The sequence below is a fragment of the Miniopterus natalensis genome, chromosome 2 (assembly GCF_054644295.1).
Source record: "Miniopterus natalensis isolate mMinNat1 chromosome 2, mMinNat1.hap1, whole genome shotgun sequence".
Taxonomy (NCBI): Eukaryota; Metazoa; Chordata; class Mammalia; order Chiroptera; family Miniopteridae; genus Miniopterus; species Miniopterus natalensis.
Genome location: NC_142082.1, coordinates 168,227,863 through 168,243,665, shown reverse-complemented (window position 1 = coordinate 168,243,665; position 15,803 = coordinate 168,227,863). Strand labels below are relative to the sequence as shown.

At 45.2% G+C, this 15,803-nt stretch overlaps 1 protein-coding gene across 2 annotated transcripts in view; it reads right to left on the bottom strand.

Moving 5' to 3' along the window:
- ANO2 (anoctamin 2) overlaps positions 1-8,751 on the bottom strand; it is a 273,310-nt gene extending 264,559 nt beyond the window's left edge. For both annotated transcript variants that reach the window (XM_087813973.1, XM_087813972.1), the window contains exons 1-4: positions 8,740-8,751; positions 4,529-4,538; positions 3,802-3,983; positions 2,362-2,688 (exon numbers count right to left, since the gene is read on the bottom strand). In XM_087813973.1, coding sequence (XP_087670099.1) covers positions 2,362-2,688; positions 3,802-3,983; positions 4,529-4,538; positions 8,740-8,751 — 531 coding nt within the window. The remainder of the gene's footprint in view (positions 1-2,361; positions 2,689-3,801; positions 3,984-4,528; positions 4,539-8,739) is intronic.
- Positions 8,752-15,803: the final 7,052 nt, after the last annotated feature.

Below are 15,803 nucleotides of genomic sequence, written 5' to 3'. Positions count from 1 at the left end.
CCCCAGCCAAAGCCAAGAAAATCCAATAACAATTAAAATGAAACATGCAGGAGGGCAGCAAAGATGGGCAGTGACACTAGTAGCAGTAGTAAAAGTCAACAGGACAGTTATATTTGAATTTCAGACCAACAATGAATAATTTTTTAGTATAAATATATCCCCAATATTGCAAGGGACATACTTATGTTAATGAATTATTTGTTGTGCTGAAATTCAAATTTGACTGGGCATCATGCACTTTTACCTTCTAAATCTGGTGACTCTAGATGGTAATAATAGCAGTTACTGTTCCAGATACTTTCTTTAGTTGCCTTGTTTCATACTCATGACAACCCAGTGAAGAACGTATTATTATTCCCATTTTACAGACATGGAAACTTTCATTCAAAAGGACCAAACCACCTGCCCAAGTTGTGAGGCTGGTATATGCCAGGCCTGGGATGCGAACATCTGTATTCGGACTCCAGAGTCCATGACTTGAGCATGATGCTGCTTCCCAACTGAGCAGGGGACCAAGGCCCAGGCCTCCACCCCTGACACCTACAGGCAGGTATGTAGACTGCAGCCTGCCGTAGTTGCAGTGTCAAAAGCTCTCTGGCCCTCAAAACACACCACTACCTCAACAAACCTTCCCACCGGACCCCAATCAGAGGCACCAAGTGAGCTTTGGGATTAGAAAGGCAAAAATCAGCACTCTCACAGCAAGGGAGCCCCAAGCAGCCCTATGCTGTCCCTACACTGGCGGAAAGAATAGCAAGAGAAGTAGCTCCTGAGTCAAGGGTCTGGATAAGCAGTATTAGTCAGCACAACAAAGGTCTGAGCCAGGCCACATGCCATCCTGCCTGGGGACAGAGAAGTGAATGAATGAATGACCCCTGGGGGTCCTTTCCAGTTTGGGAACAGTGTTAACTTGAATCTTACAAAACAGGTTTCTGGTGAGAATGGCACCTCACCCCTCAGCATGACACCTCTTAAAAGAATCATAGTGAGCATTTATTGAGCACCTACTATGTACCAAATATTGTGCTGGATGTTTTTATTGCCCTGGTCTTTGATGGGACATGTTAAACTATAACCCAGTCTATTATTTTGTAGATGAGGAAGCTGAGACTCAGGGAGGTCACTTATTTATTCAACTAACATTTGTTAAGCACCTACTACTTTATTGTTTAGACTCTGTCCTAGGTGTTGGGGATACAGTAATGAACCAAACAAGACCCCTGCCTTGATGGAGTAGGCAGGAGCACAGATTAAAAAAACAACAACAAATAAACCACTCATGTTATTTCAGGTAGTGGGGCTAAGTGTGAGGAAAAGTAAGGCAGGATCAAGGAACACAGTGATGGGGAAGGGTATTCTAGCTGGGATGATCAGGGAAGATGTGTGGAAGGAGGCAGCATTTGAGCAAAGGTGTGTGGCAAGGCAGTAAGTATGCACAAGCCTGGAGAAGGGTGCTGAGGACAAAGGGGACACCCAGTGCAAAGGCCCTGAGGTGAGGGTGACCAACACATACAAGATAAGGCTGGTGGGCTGGAGCAGGTGCAGGAGGGTGGGAAGGGTAGGAAATGAGTTTGGAGAGTATGGTGATGGCAGGTCATTTTTAAAGGATCACTGTGATATGGAGAAATGGGTGGGTAAGTGAATGAATAAATAAGTGGATGGATGGATGGATGGATGGATGGATGGATGGATGGATGGATGGATGGATGGATGGATGGACGGACAAATGGATGGATGGATGGACAAATGGATGAATGAATGAACAAATGGGCAGGTGGATTGATGGACAGACAGATATAGAGATAAATGGATTTCCATGGATTCCCTTAAGCTGGCTATTTACCAGAGGTGAGAATATATATAGATCACGTGTTCCTTCCCCAAGTAATCAGTTGATTCAGTTCCCAAATAATCAGCTCCCTCAGGGTGTCCCAGGAAAGCATATGCCTTAGTGAAGTAGGTCCCCTATAGCAGAATTCTGATCCCAAGTTCAACAAGCAAGGAGGGGCTTCATCCCAAGGTAACTATTACAGAGAAGGCTACAGGATGGGGGCCTGAAACCACCAGGAAGAAATGTCTTGCCTTCAGTCTCTTCTAGGCCAACTCCCACACAACAGACTGGTGCACATGCATGCACACACACACACACTACCCGGGATCCCCTAGGTAGAGCCACTAGCTATACAAAGACTCTTCCTCAAGTCCTTGGGCAAGAAAATCTGGTTTTGCACCAGAAAACAAAACAAGAAATCCACCTTCCAGAACAAAGCCAAGGTTCCCTGCAGGTGACGCTGATCACCAGGAGCCCAACCCCGCAGGGCCATCCCATTCCACAACCCTGTGACACCTGCCCAACCTCACCTCCACATCCTTCTCAAGCTCCAGCCCAGCCTCCATCAGGTTGCTCTCAAACTCCTCCCGCTGCTCCTTCCTCTCCTCTTCCAGGGCATCCAGCCGCCCCAGCTCAATGTCACGAGAGCCCCCAGCATGGGGCTCCTTGCCAGTCTCCCCATTGGAGATGATGGCCAGCGAATGGCCAGGGGAGCCGTGGCCGGGGTGCGCCCCGCGTTTCCGGTAGTGGTAGGCGAGCACATAGTCGACCTTCCTTTGGTTGTCATGGAAGAGCATGCGACTCAGAGGGGCCTCCGAGGACACTGGCTCATTGGCATCCAGGTAGTTGTTGATGACCTGGCCAGAGAAAACAGAGCAGAAATATGAGGTCCGGTGAGGAAGGGGTGAGAGACAGAGGCTGCCCTTGCTCTGGGCCCAAAAAGGTGCACTAGGAGGCAACCCGCCCCGGCCCAGAGGCCCCGACTGCCCCTGTGAAAGGACAGAGTGGCCTAAACTCCCCTGCCACACCCAGCCCACACAGCCTGCCACCCACCCGTCCGGAGCCCAGGCCTGGGTGCCTTCACACCTGCTCCCGCTTCACGCACACGCTTACGCTCAGCAGCAAACCCCTGCACAGCCACACCACCGCCTCCACACACAGCCACACACGCGCTCCTACACGTGCAGTCACCACACCCAGCCTCTCTGCACCGCACCCCTGCACACACATCTGTGCGTGCGCCCTCACCTAAGCGCCCCCTGACACACGGTGGCACACCACCTCCGTGCGAACCTGCCAACACGCGTGTGCACACGGTACTCACTGGCAGGTTCTCGGGATCCATTGGAACAAAGGCCAGTTTCGGGGCACCTGGCCCACCCGCACTCCCACCCCACGGGGATTTACTCTACACTATGCCCCTCCCAGCCCGACATCACCCTCCTCCTCCTCTCCAGCCACTGGCGGGGGCCTGCGGGAGGCCGCAGAGACTGACTCCTGCTCTGTCCACCTGCAGAGAGGGGACAGAGAGAGAGGAGAAAGAACGAGGCGGAGCAGAGGCGGGACCTGCCTCCCCTCGGGGCGGCTCCCTGTTTGTTAGCGGTTTGGCACCCAGCTGCCTCGCAGCCACCTGAGAGGTCACCTGGGCAACCAGGCACAGGGGAAAGCCTCCAGAGCCACCAAGGCAGAGGTGGGGGGGGCACGGAGTCTGCGGACCAGCAGCTGGGGTCACCTGGCCTCTCACACCTCCTCTTTCCCTGTCCTCTGACCAAAAGACCCCAGCGTGGCTGGGACATTACCCTGTCACGAGAGAAAGGAAAGGAAAAGAGCCTAATAAAAACCCTGGGTGTCTCCGTCTGTCTGTCTCTCTCTCTCTCCCTCCCTCTCTCACACACACGCCTCCCCCAGAGTAGAGTTTCCCCAGACAAGAGGCTCCCTTAGGGGGTCAGCCCCCCAACCCCAGTACTCACGGAGCTGCCATGGGAGCTCTCTTCACCGGTCTGCCCAGAATGTCGGCGGGAGCTGCCCTGCAGACCTGGGGCTCGGGGACCCGGCACCTGGAGGGACTGCTGTCCTTGTTTGGTGCCCTGGCTGCCCCGGGCCACTGTCCGAGGGCTCAGCCTGCGTGCGGAGCCAGGGATCAGGGGAATATCTGTGAAATGGGGAGACAAAGGAGGCAAAGTCACTTCAAGTGATGGGAAAGCAGGACACAGAGAAACTGAGGCACTGAGGGAGACACACGGGGGGTGGGCCTAAAATATGGTCGTATCTCCTCAGAGCCTTAGTGTTCCAGCGTCACACTGGCCACAGGAGAGGAAAATGGAGAAGGAAGTGGGGGTCTCGCCCACTATGCGCGTGTGCGCACACACACACACAAGCACACACACATGGAGCCTAGAGCCACCAATAGGAGTCCCTTTGGATGATGGCTGTCATAATCTCTTATAATTCCCAGACTAGAGGCTGGCATCAGGCGAGCCAGGGTGGGTGACCCTGTCTGGAGAGACACCTGCCAAAACCTTAGGCTTTAGGGCCTCTCCCAAGGCAGCCAGACCAGCCAGCACAGCTCCTCAAGGAAAGAGCAAGGACAAACCAAAGGTGGGCCCACTGAGGGCAGGAATGTCCCCTGACAAAGGGCAGCTTCCAATGCCCTTGAGGATCCCCATGCACCTGCCGGCTCCACCAAGGCCTCAGAGCCCCGTGGCCCCTTCTCTGCCCTCCCCAGAGCAGCCCTTCTAACAGCCCACAGCAACACTGCGGTGCTATTCCAAAGACTCCCAGCAGCACCTGGAGGGGAAGGAACCCAGTGGGCGATGGAACTGCAGGTGTCAGAACTGGAGGGGACTGAGAGATGAAACACTCCAACTCCACTTGGCACCAAAATCCCGGACAGGGGCCACAAGGTGCCAAGGTCTTGCAGCTGATCAGATTCAGTCTCTTCCACCTCTGAGGAACACTTTCAAGCAGAGCCCAGTGCACCTGGACCTGACCCTTAGCTCTGCCACCTGGGCTTAATCCTCAGCTCCCCACCTGGGACTAACCCTCAACTCTGCCACCTGGGCTTAAACTTCATCTCTGCCACCTGGGCTTAGACCTCAGCTCTGCCACTTGCTGACCCTGAGACCTCTCCTAACCTGTTTCTTCATCTGTAAAACAAGAAGAATCCCAAACTTGCAGGATTGTAATAAGAATGAGAACTGGAAATGTGACACCAAGTACCTGAGACAGTCATTAGCTTATGTGTGTTCAATAAAAGGTGGTTACTGTAATTATCCTTATTATTTTCATTTTAAGCTCCGTGAGAGTAGAAATTACACCTTGTACACCAAGCTCAGCCCTTAGCCCTGCTGAATGAGTGAATTAATTAATTAATTAACAAACAGCAGCTCTTCTGTCTCTTTTATTTTTAATTTATCTTTATTGTTGAAAATCTTACAGATATCCCCTTTTTTCCCCATTGACCCCTTCCACCCTGTACCCACTGGCTCTTCCATCTCTTGAAACAGAGGTCTGGCCAGTTACCACATTGTAGAACAGCCTATGTGCCCAGTTCCCTGCAGGGCAGTTTCAGTAAGCCTCGGACATTTGGTCCCTACACTTAAAAAACTTAGCATCTTTCACGCAGGAAACGCAATTATGAGCAGCAGAGTAAAACTTTCATAATTCATGTCTATATTGTAGGCTCCTGTCCACATTGTTAGAGTACAGAAAGTTAGGTCAAGGCAGGCTTCCAGAGGAATTAAGCCTAGAGCTAGCCTCGAAGGGTGGGTGGTTTCTGGAAAACACTCCTTGGAGACAGAACACAGAGGACAGGAGTGGGCATGCAGCTGGTGATGCAACAGAGCGGCCTCCAGCTCAGGACATCAAGGGAGGCGCTCCTTCCATGGTCTCTGGTATTGCCTAATCCCTCTCCCCTGTGCCTTTCTGCATGCCTGCCCACCAACTAGCCCAGGGCAGAACCAAGAGCAGGATTCCACACGCCAGGGAAGGCCTGAGACCCCAAGATGCATGACTCAAAAGCCAAAGACTGTCCTGATGTGTAACTGGGCAGGTGGGAAAAGTGCTGCTCACCAGGGTCCTCCCTTCCTTCACCACTATATTTATATTCACAATTGTGACTTGGGACAGCTCAGGTTCGGAGGCAGCCCAAAGCTTCTATCAAACCACTATCCAGGAGCCACCACGCCCTAAAGGTGCCTCCAGGGCCCCACTAGCCATCCTGGCTGCTCCCTTTGCTTGTTCTCTGACACAGATATCATAGCTGCCTGGGGCCTCATGCCCACCTTCTCCCCCCAACCAACGATTAGAGCACAGCCCATGGTTCAGTCTTTCAGCTCCAGAAAGAAAGAGGCACTAATTGTGATGCCTGGGCTCCACCTCAATTTGTCTGGGTGATTCTATTGTGCTACCAGAGTTGAGACCATTGGTCTATAGAGTCACTAACAGAATCAAAAAAGTGAGCACAGATCTAGTCACAAGGTCTTAAAATATTAGAAGGAAGGAGAACCATCGGGAACTTAAGGTTAGCTTAAAACCAAAAAAAAAAAAATGTGATTTAGCACAGTGAAGATAAATGTTTAGAACTAGAGACTTGCCTTGGCTGGGTGTTTAAAAAAAAAAAAAAAAAGTTGGATGCTGCATGAACCCAGAAGCAAGAAAGGGAAGCCTGTCACTGGAAAAGAAGAAAAAGCTACCATGCTTAGTTTACCATGCTAGGCCCACTGGCCATAGAAGTGCTGTGTGCTTCAACCAGGGCTAGGACCCTCCACTTGCGCAGCTTCGGTTTGGCTCCCTGACTCCTAAAACGGACTTTAGATCTTTGGTCATAATATCTATCAGCTTGAGAGTCGGAGGGAGTAGGAATGTGTACTACACCATCCAGGTAAATTCAAATGCTAAATGTCATTAAATGTAGTTAACTTATGCCTAAATGATTTGATAGAATTTATAGATGAACTGGAAGCAAGTCTACCTGCCTTAACAAATGGGACTCAGGCATGTTCGGCTAAATTGACAACAGAGATGGGAAATTCCAGGAGGAGCCTCAAGATATGTATATAAGACCATGCTAGCACTGCACGCATCTGCAAAGCAACGTTTAAAAAGGTAGCCTTTGGGGGGAAGTTCATCATTTCACCCAGCTTCAGAGGATCATAGCCAAGTCCCATAACTAGGTACCTTGGTTAAATCCTTCATAATGAAACTTTTATTGAAAGAAAGATTTTTTAATGTGAAACTACATCTCTAGTTCATATATTATCTTTATAATTTATCTTTTTCTCTTTTCTTTAACCCAATGTACTAATTTCATAAGGGTATATACTTAAATTCTGAAAAGGATTGAGTTCCCCAAGGAGAAATCAATTTCATAGGTAGTATCCAAGAGAATCAAATTGCTTGGGTTTCAAGGACAGGTGAAGTATATATTTCACATTTAAAGGAAGACTCACAATGTTTTCATCTCCTTTCTCTAACTTATACTAGCCAGGTATCACTTGAATTAAAAAAATTTTAATATTAAAAAAAAAGAAGTAACTGAATCTGTTGGCTAACTACTGTCACACCAGCTTACTATTCATTCATTCATTCATTCATTCATTCATTCATTCATTCAAACACCATTTAATAAGTATTTACCGCATTCCTTCCCTGTCTTGTCCTGGGTGCTGAAAACATGAAGATCTTTGAGCCTACCTAGGAAGACAAGTGTGTAACTCTGTAACTTTAATACAAATATGCCACACCAAACTTACCATTTTTGATAGGCCCCTATGACAGGCTACTACCTGCTTAGCAAAGTCCATGTTCTCTTCTTTTTCTTCCTGAACACACAGCTAGACCCTATTTCCTAACCTCCATGGCCATGAGGCTGAATTCCAGCCAGAGGAATGTGAGCAGAGTGATATGTGCTACTTCCAGGCCTGACCCCTAGTAAGCCTCCCATGCACGTTCCTGCATGCTCCTACATGCTCTTTCCTCCCTTTAGATCACTGGAATGGCAACTCTCAGGGCCACCTTCAAAGTCATAGTTGAAGTTGGCTGAAGCTCCATTACTCTGTGTCCCTGAAAAGCCAAGCGGAAAAGATCCACCTCACCAACTTGTTTACCCATCCAAGACTCTTCCTTTAGAAAGAAGTGAACTATTATGTGTTTTACTCCTTATATATTTTTCAGTCTCTTTGTTAGAGCAGCTAGCTGAGCAATACCCTAAGTAATATAATACCTTTCATGATAAATGTAGACAATAATAAATAAATCCACTTACAGGTGCAGAAAATCAACCCACTGAGATACCATCCACGTCAAATGCTCACACGTCAGGGCCTTGCTCAACACAGCCTTTCCCAAACTTCTCCCAACCTCACAGATTTAAAACCCCTCACACTTTTGCACACTATAGGTAGAGATACTCAAAAGTAGGGATTAGATATTATCTTTTACCTGTATGACAGCATGGCACATAGTAGATGCTCAGCAAAAGAGTGGATTAAAAAATGAAATGCTGAAAGATGAGCAGAGAGGGATTTCTGGGCAGTCATCTCTTCTACACACTGTAGTATAGAATCCTGGAGGTTTGATTATGTTGAGTTTAAGTATTTTTGAACAATAACAAAATTGTTTTTAAAGAAAACTTTTGGCCATGACTGCAGGCAGTCCCATAGTCCAACTCTCTCAAGACAAGAATTAAGATTGGGATCTTAACTTCTTGTTAAAAATAAGTAAATAAAACAATTTCATTATTTCCTAGATCATGAGAATCCTTTTTGACTTTCTATTATTAGAGAGTCCTGTCATTTCTGACCCTTGCCAATGACCTACATCTGAAACTGTTTGCTGACAAAATATTTTTTGATGAAAAGCTTGCTGACAAGAACTTCTGCTTCCAGTAATAATAAAATAACTGATACTGGGGTAGACATCCTTCCAAAACAAATATAAAACAGGACAAATATATGAGTCAACCCTTTTCAGGCACTGAACATCCATCAGCACAGAAAAGCAATCCCTGAGGGAAGAAAAGCTCACCAGTGTAGCCTCATCAGGACAAGTTTGTGAGTGGGGTTTGGGGAGCTGGAGTCCAAATAAAGCAAGAAGGGCCCACTGAACCAAAGAAGCAGATCAAGGTTTGGAGCAGCTAAAATGGCTAGAAAGTATGGGGTCGAGTGCAAGAGGGGAGGAATCTGTGTGAAGGAAGGTTCCCAGATGTCTCTTTGGGGATCCTTCGTGAGTCATCGGCTGAGAGCGAGGCTTCACCTGCAGAGGGTAAGATACGTGAGGCTTATCAGAGAGGCTGCTCCAACGCTGAGGTCAGAACAGAGACGCCGGCCGTCAAACAGGGCCGGGAGATGTTGAAGTTTCATGCCAGCCTCATTTACATGTCCTGACATTCCAGGCATCCAGCTGAGACACCAGGGGACTCATTTTAAGAGTAAGAACCACACACTAGAGAAAAGTTTATTTTAGGCTGTTCCTAAAAAATCCTAAGGGCAAGTCTTGAAAAGATCAATACGGGAGACAGAGAGGGGAAGTTAAATCTTACCAAGTTATAGAATCTTGGAAAAGACCTTGGAATTTCCACAAATATATCCTAACAAAGTAGCAACCAAACCTAAATCAGATCAGCCAGTAACTAAACTGCCAGCTACCAGAAAAAAACTTTTTTAGTTGTTTAACCCTCCAGAGAAGAAGATAATGTTACATCACTCGCAATGTCCATTGTGCCATCAACATGTACTAGACATGCAAAGGAACCAGAATAAGTGGCCCATGGGAGGGTTCACAAAGCAAACAATAAAAACTGATATCAGCCCCTCTGGCTTTTTTCACCTAGTCCAGAGGGACCAGGAGCCAATTTACCCCACCCCCACCCACACGGAAGATTCACATCAGGTTGTCCTCACGGGAAAGAGCTGGTTAAGGCCGCTGGGTTGGACCTGGTCATGCACACAGACAGAGCCTGCACTGGATCTGGCCCTGTCCAGGGGACAGGCATCTTGTTCTCATCACTTCTTCCTAGTTCCACTGTTTATGTGTCTAAAATAAATAGGACTTGATCACACACACACACACACACACACACACACACACACACACACTGATCTCAACAAAGCCCAAAAACATAAAAGCAGCTAACATAAATATGTTTTAATAGTAAAGATAAGTACATTTTTAATGAGTGTAGAGAAATAGAAACTACAAACATAAACAAAAACTAACGTAATTGTCCTCCTACTTGCTGATTTCAAAACTTACCACAAAGCCACTGTGGCACTGATATAAGGATAGGCATATAGACCAATCAACAGAACTGGGATTCCATAAATAAGTCTTAAATTTCAACAAGGGTAACAAGAAGTAGGGAAAGAAATGGGGAAATAGTACTGGGACAACTGGATATCCACATGCAAAAGAATGAAGTTGGACCTTTCCTCACACCATACATAAAAATTAACTTTTCCAAAATTGATTATAAACTCAAATGCAATAGCTGAAACTGTAAAAGTATTAGAAGACAACATAGAAGTAAATCTTCATAACCTTGGGTTGGGCAATGATTTCTTAGCTATTATACCAAAAGCACAAATAATTAAAAAATGGACAAATTGGCCTTTATCAAAATTATAAATGATTCAAAAGACACCATTAATAGAGTGAAAATACAGAATGGGAGAAAATACTCCTAAGTCATATAACAGATAAGGGACTTGTATCCAGAATATATAAAGAACTTTTATAACCCAACAATAAAAGGATAAATAACCTAAAGATGAGCAAAGGATCTGAGCAGAATTTCTCCACAGAAGATATACATATGACCAATAAGCACATGGAAAAAATGTTTTTAGTCATTAAGGAAATGCAAATCAAAACCACAATGAGATACCACTTTCTACCCACTAGGATGTCTATAACCAAAAAGAGCAATAACAAATGTCAGTGAAATTGTGGACAAATTTGAACCCTCATATACTACTGGTAGGAATGTAAAATGGTGCAGCTCTTTGGAAAATAGTCTGGCAGTTCCCGAAAAAGTTAAACATAGAGTTTCCACATGACCCAGCATTTCCATTCCTAGGTATATACTTAAGAGAAATAAAAACCTTTGTACACACAAAACCTTGTACTTGAAAGCTCCTAATAGCATTATTTACAGTAGCAAAAAGTGGAAATTCAAATGTCCATCAACTGATAAATGGATAAACAAACCTGGTATATCCACACAAGGGAGTATTATTCAGCTATAAAAAGAAATGAAGAACATATACATGCTATAATATGGCTAAACACTGAAAACATTATTCTAAGTGAAAGAACCCAGACACATAAACCATTTATATAAAATGTCCAGGACAGGCAAGTCCATGGAGACAGAAGGTAGTTTAGCAGTTGCCAGGCTTTAGAGGGTCGGGGGAAAGGTGAAAGGCTGCCAGTGAGTACGAGGTTTCTTTGTGGGTCATGAAAGTGGTCTAAAATTAGAGAGTGGTTGCACAGCTCTGTAAATGTAATAAAAAGCACTGAACTGTACACTTCTAAAGGGCAAATTTTATGGTATGTGATTATATCTCAATAAAGCTGTGTGTGTTTTTTAATGGAATTCCTAGAACTGAAAATTATAATAACTAAAAAGAAAACTTCATTGAGTGAGCTTAACAGCAACTGGAGAAGGCAAGAGAAAGGATCAATGAAGTAAAAGATAGATCATTAGAAATGATCCAATGTAGAAAATAGAGGACTAAAGATTGAAAAAATACTTAACAGAGCCTCAGGAACTGATGGGACAATATCAAACAGTCTAAAATACATGTGATTGGTGTTCCAGAAATAGAAGAGAATGAAAATAGAGCAGAAGAATAAAGGGAGAAATAGTGGCCGAAATCCTCCCAAAATTTGATAAAATACAGTAACTTCCAGATTCAAGGTCAGAAAAATTGAGCAAAAAAAAAACAAGCAAAGAAAATCACAACTAGATCCATATACAATCATCTAACTGCTCAAAACCAAAAATAAAAATAAAATCTTGAAAACTACCAGATTAAAAAGGTATTATACATGAACAAAAGAATAAAATAAAAATATGAATTAAGGCAGACCTCATCAGAACAATGAAAATCAATGAAGTGACACCTAGAGTGCTGAAAGAAAAAAAATAACTGCCAACCCATCATTCTGCGTGCATCCAATGAAATTATCATTCAAAAACAAGGGTGAAGAGCTGTGGAATATGCATTGTCCTCAAGTGCACATGGGACACTCTCAAAGACAGACCGCATGTTAGGTTACAAAACAAGTCTCTACAAGTTCAAGAAGACTGAAATCATATCAAGCACCTTCGCGGACATTTACACCATGGAATACTATGCAGCTGTAAAAAAGAAGGACCCCTTACCCTTTGAGAGAGAATGGTGGGACCTGGAGAGTATTATGCTAAGCAAAATAAACCAGTCAGAGAAAGACAAGTATCAGATGATCTCACTTATATGTGGAATGTAATAAACAAAAGAAACTGATGTACAAAATAGATCCAGAGACATAGAAGCATGGAAAAGACTGAGGGATCTCAGAGGGAAGGCAGGGGTGGGTGGGGAGAGATTAACCTAAGAATTTATATGCATATATGCATAACCCACGGACACAGACAATAGTGTGGTGAAGGCCTAGGGGGAGTGGTACAGGGGGGAAGGGATCGATGGGCAGCAAAAGGGGACATTTATAATACTTTCAACAATAAAGATAAATAAATAAAAAATGAGGGTGAGCCCTAGCCCGTTTGGCTCAGTAGTTAGCGTGTCAGCCTATGGACTGAAGGGTCTTGGATTCAATTCTAGTCAAGGGCAAATACCTGGGTTGCAGGCTCGATCCCCAACCCAGGTCAGGGCTGTGCGAGAGGCAACCAATCACTGTGTCTCTCTCACATGGAAGTTTCTCTCTCTCTCTCCCCCTCTCTCGTCGCCCCTCCCCCCCCCGACTCTCTCTGAAAAGTAATGTAAAAAATATCCTCCAGTGAGGATTTTAAAAAATGAGGGTGTAATAAAGACATTTATCAAAACAACAGAAGCTGAGAGGATCTGGTACCAGAAGAACACTTCGAGAGATAGTAAAGGATGTTCTTTAGGCTGAAGGGAAATGATAACATGGAGACTTGAATAAGTACCAGTCGTGATGGGTGTGTCTTAGAGCCCTTTCTTACACAGGGGAGGAAAAGGAGATTGAGGGCCACTGCTCCAAAATGATGATTAGCAACTGAGTCTTTAAAAATTTATCTCTACTGCAGAAAGTATTACAGATGTCCCCTTTTTCCCCCCATTGACCCCCTCTATCCTGCCCGGCCCCCTAGGCCTTCACCACACTATTGTCTGTGTCTATGGGTTATACATATATGCATATAAGCTCCTGAATTTCCTATATGCTGCAAGCCACTAAGTCTCAAATTAGAGATTTATCTCATTAATTGGTTATCGAACGGTTTGCAAACAGCATTTTAAAAAAAATAGGGTAGAATGAACCAGAAAAGAATAAAAGAAACACCCTTTTAAAACAAAATCAGATACAATATAATAGATTCTCATGTGACAAATAATACACTTTCTAAAAAACGGTTACTAAAACTATAGCTCATTATGTTGGGTGACATCTTACATAAATATCACAAATACCACTGTGATATTCTTCTTAAAATTTAATGTTGATGAACTCGTCTCCTTTTATTAGACAATGAGGTCCACGTAACTTATTGTCTCTTCTCTGGCCTGCCTGTCAGGAAGCTCATAGATAAATTTTTACTCCATTACAGTACCTATTCTTAGTCTAGGTCTTGTGATATAATAATATGCTCCCATCCTTCATTATTTGACAATTGTTAATTTATCCTTGTTTTAAGTTTTATTGTGTCTGAGTTTTCCTTTCTTCTAAAATGTTTGATGACTAATAAATAATAAATAAATAAAAACTGATATAGGCAAAAATCATGATGGATTAAAAATCAATTAGGGCAAAGAATAACTACCAAAATATTAAAAACAGGTAACTCTTATTATTATTTTTTGTATTTGTATTTTATTTTCCTCACAGTGAACATGTATAATTATTTTCTTTTTTTTAAAAAGCTAATTTTAATTTGTTTATAAAAAGCTGGCATCAGGGAAAGTGGGATTTATTCCTTAACCAGTGAGCAAGTCCGAAGGTTAATAGTGTGCTTTAGTCTCACATTTGCTAAACAGAAGGAGGGTCTGACATCAGCTGAGAACTGCCATCCTTTAGCAGTTTCAGAAGTTAACCTAGATGGAGTACTGTCAGCCAGACAGAAATAAATTATTTTCTTAAAGTTTCTGAAGGAAGGGCAAGGTTGTCGGTAGGAGCCAAAGAAAGACCTCTAGTACATCTTAAGTACCAGCAGTACGGACGGGGCTAATTTCATTGCTGTGGCCCAAACAAGCCCATGCTTGGCCCCAATTCCTCCTTCCTATATCCAATAACAGTGCATGCAACTGCTAAAGTATTCAGATCATCTTAGGGTACCAAGAATCTAGAACGTAAGGTCTGGACAGGCAGGTGTGTGCCTTTCTTGATCTTTTCAAGTCCAGCGCTGAGCACAGTATTGGGCATTCAGGTGGACTCGTTAGAGAAAATGATAGGCAAGTTCCACTTTAGGCCCCAATGCCTCTGGCCCTCCAGCCTTACCCCACATGGAAGATGGCAGAGAAGGAAACTGGACCAGAACCTGGGGTTGGTGTTTGGAACCCACCCTACCCCTCACACAGCCTCTTCAATCAGCCAGAAAAGTGGCCCAGGTTCCCACACAGAGGCAATTCAGAGAATAGGAGGTTGCTGGAAAGGATCATATCAGGTCCTTGGCTCCCCAAAATGACGGGTGCGTGGCAAAACACAGCGAGAGAAGCAAATGGGCGCTGGATGTCCAGCAGCTGGGGGGTGATAGACAGCTGGGAAAGAGCTCTGATGTCTGGCTCCAAGCACAAAGTCCAGGCAAGTGGAAGAACCCAGAGTATCGCAGCTCTCTGAGAGGGCCTCAATGTTTTCTAAGATTCTCCCTCCACCTGTCACTTGCCTTTGGATTTAGAACTAAACTTGTTCAATAGGACCTTCTGTCCTGGACCACGGTCCACATGGTTCCTGGAGGTATCTCTCCATACCTGCTCACAAAGAACTATGAGTGATACCACCTTCCAGTCCCTTCAGCTTATTGTTCATGCCACTGGAGTGGGCACCTCCCACTTCATGCCTCTCTCAAGAACTACTAGAAACAAGTCACCCAACAAAATCCTTGTTCCAGGCCAGATCAACCCTGCCCTAGCGCACCTGTCTGCTCAGGATAATTTGGGAGGTGAAGCAGATAATGCCCTCCTCCCCCAAACTCCACTTCAATTTGCTTTACTTCTAAGAAAAACACCTGGGAAAGATGCCCCAGGTTCCCTGCACCCTGAGTTGCAAACACCCTTCCTGGGGGCTGGAGGAGACTTCCTGAAACTGGAGAGACACTCCAGGGACCCCAAAGTCAGATTTGCTGGGGGTGAATCCGAACCTCTGTCTTCAGCAGACTGATTCTGAATTAAACTCTGATAGGTGATTGCTACCCTCAACACTAAGCATACAACAACCTGTAACAGGGAGGGGCAAGCTAGCTGAGGCAGGAATCCTTAGTCCATCACCAAAAAAGCCCCTGCTCCAACCCTCTGCCTCTAGTCCAACTTTTTCTCTCCCTGATAAAACTCAGAAATCGCTCAGGCTCCCCTCTGCTCCCCTACCCCGAGGGAAAAGGGATCAGCTCCCCTCACCATCCTCTGTCCGGGTTCACTTGAGGTCACCGGTCCGGAAGGGTAGGAGTTAAGATGGGTGTCCTTCACCCGCAGTCCCTCTCCCTCCCACAACTTGTCCCACGTCCAGGACCTGGGTCCCCAGCGGAAAAGACTCACCTTGCAGCCTGGGGGTGGCCATGGCGCTGGCACACAGGACGCCA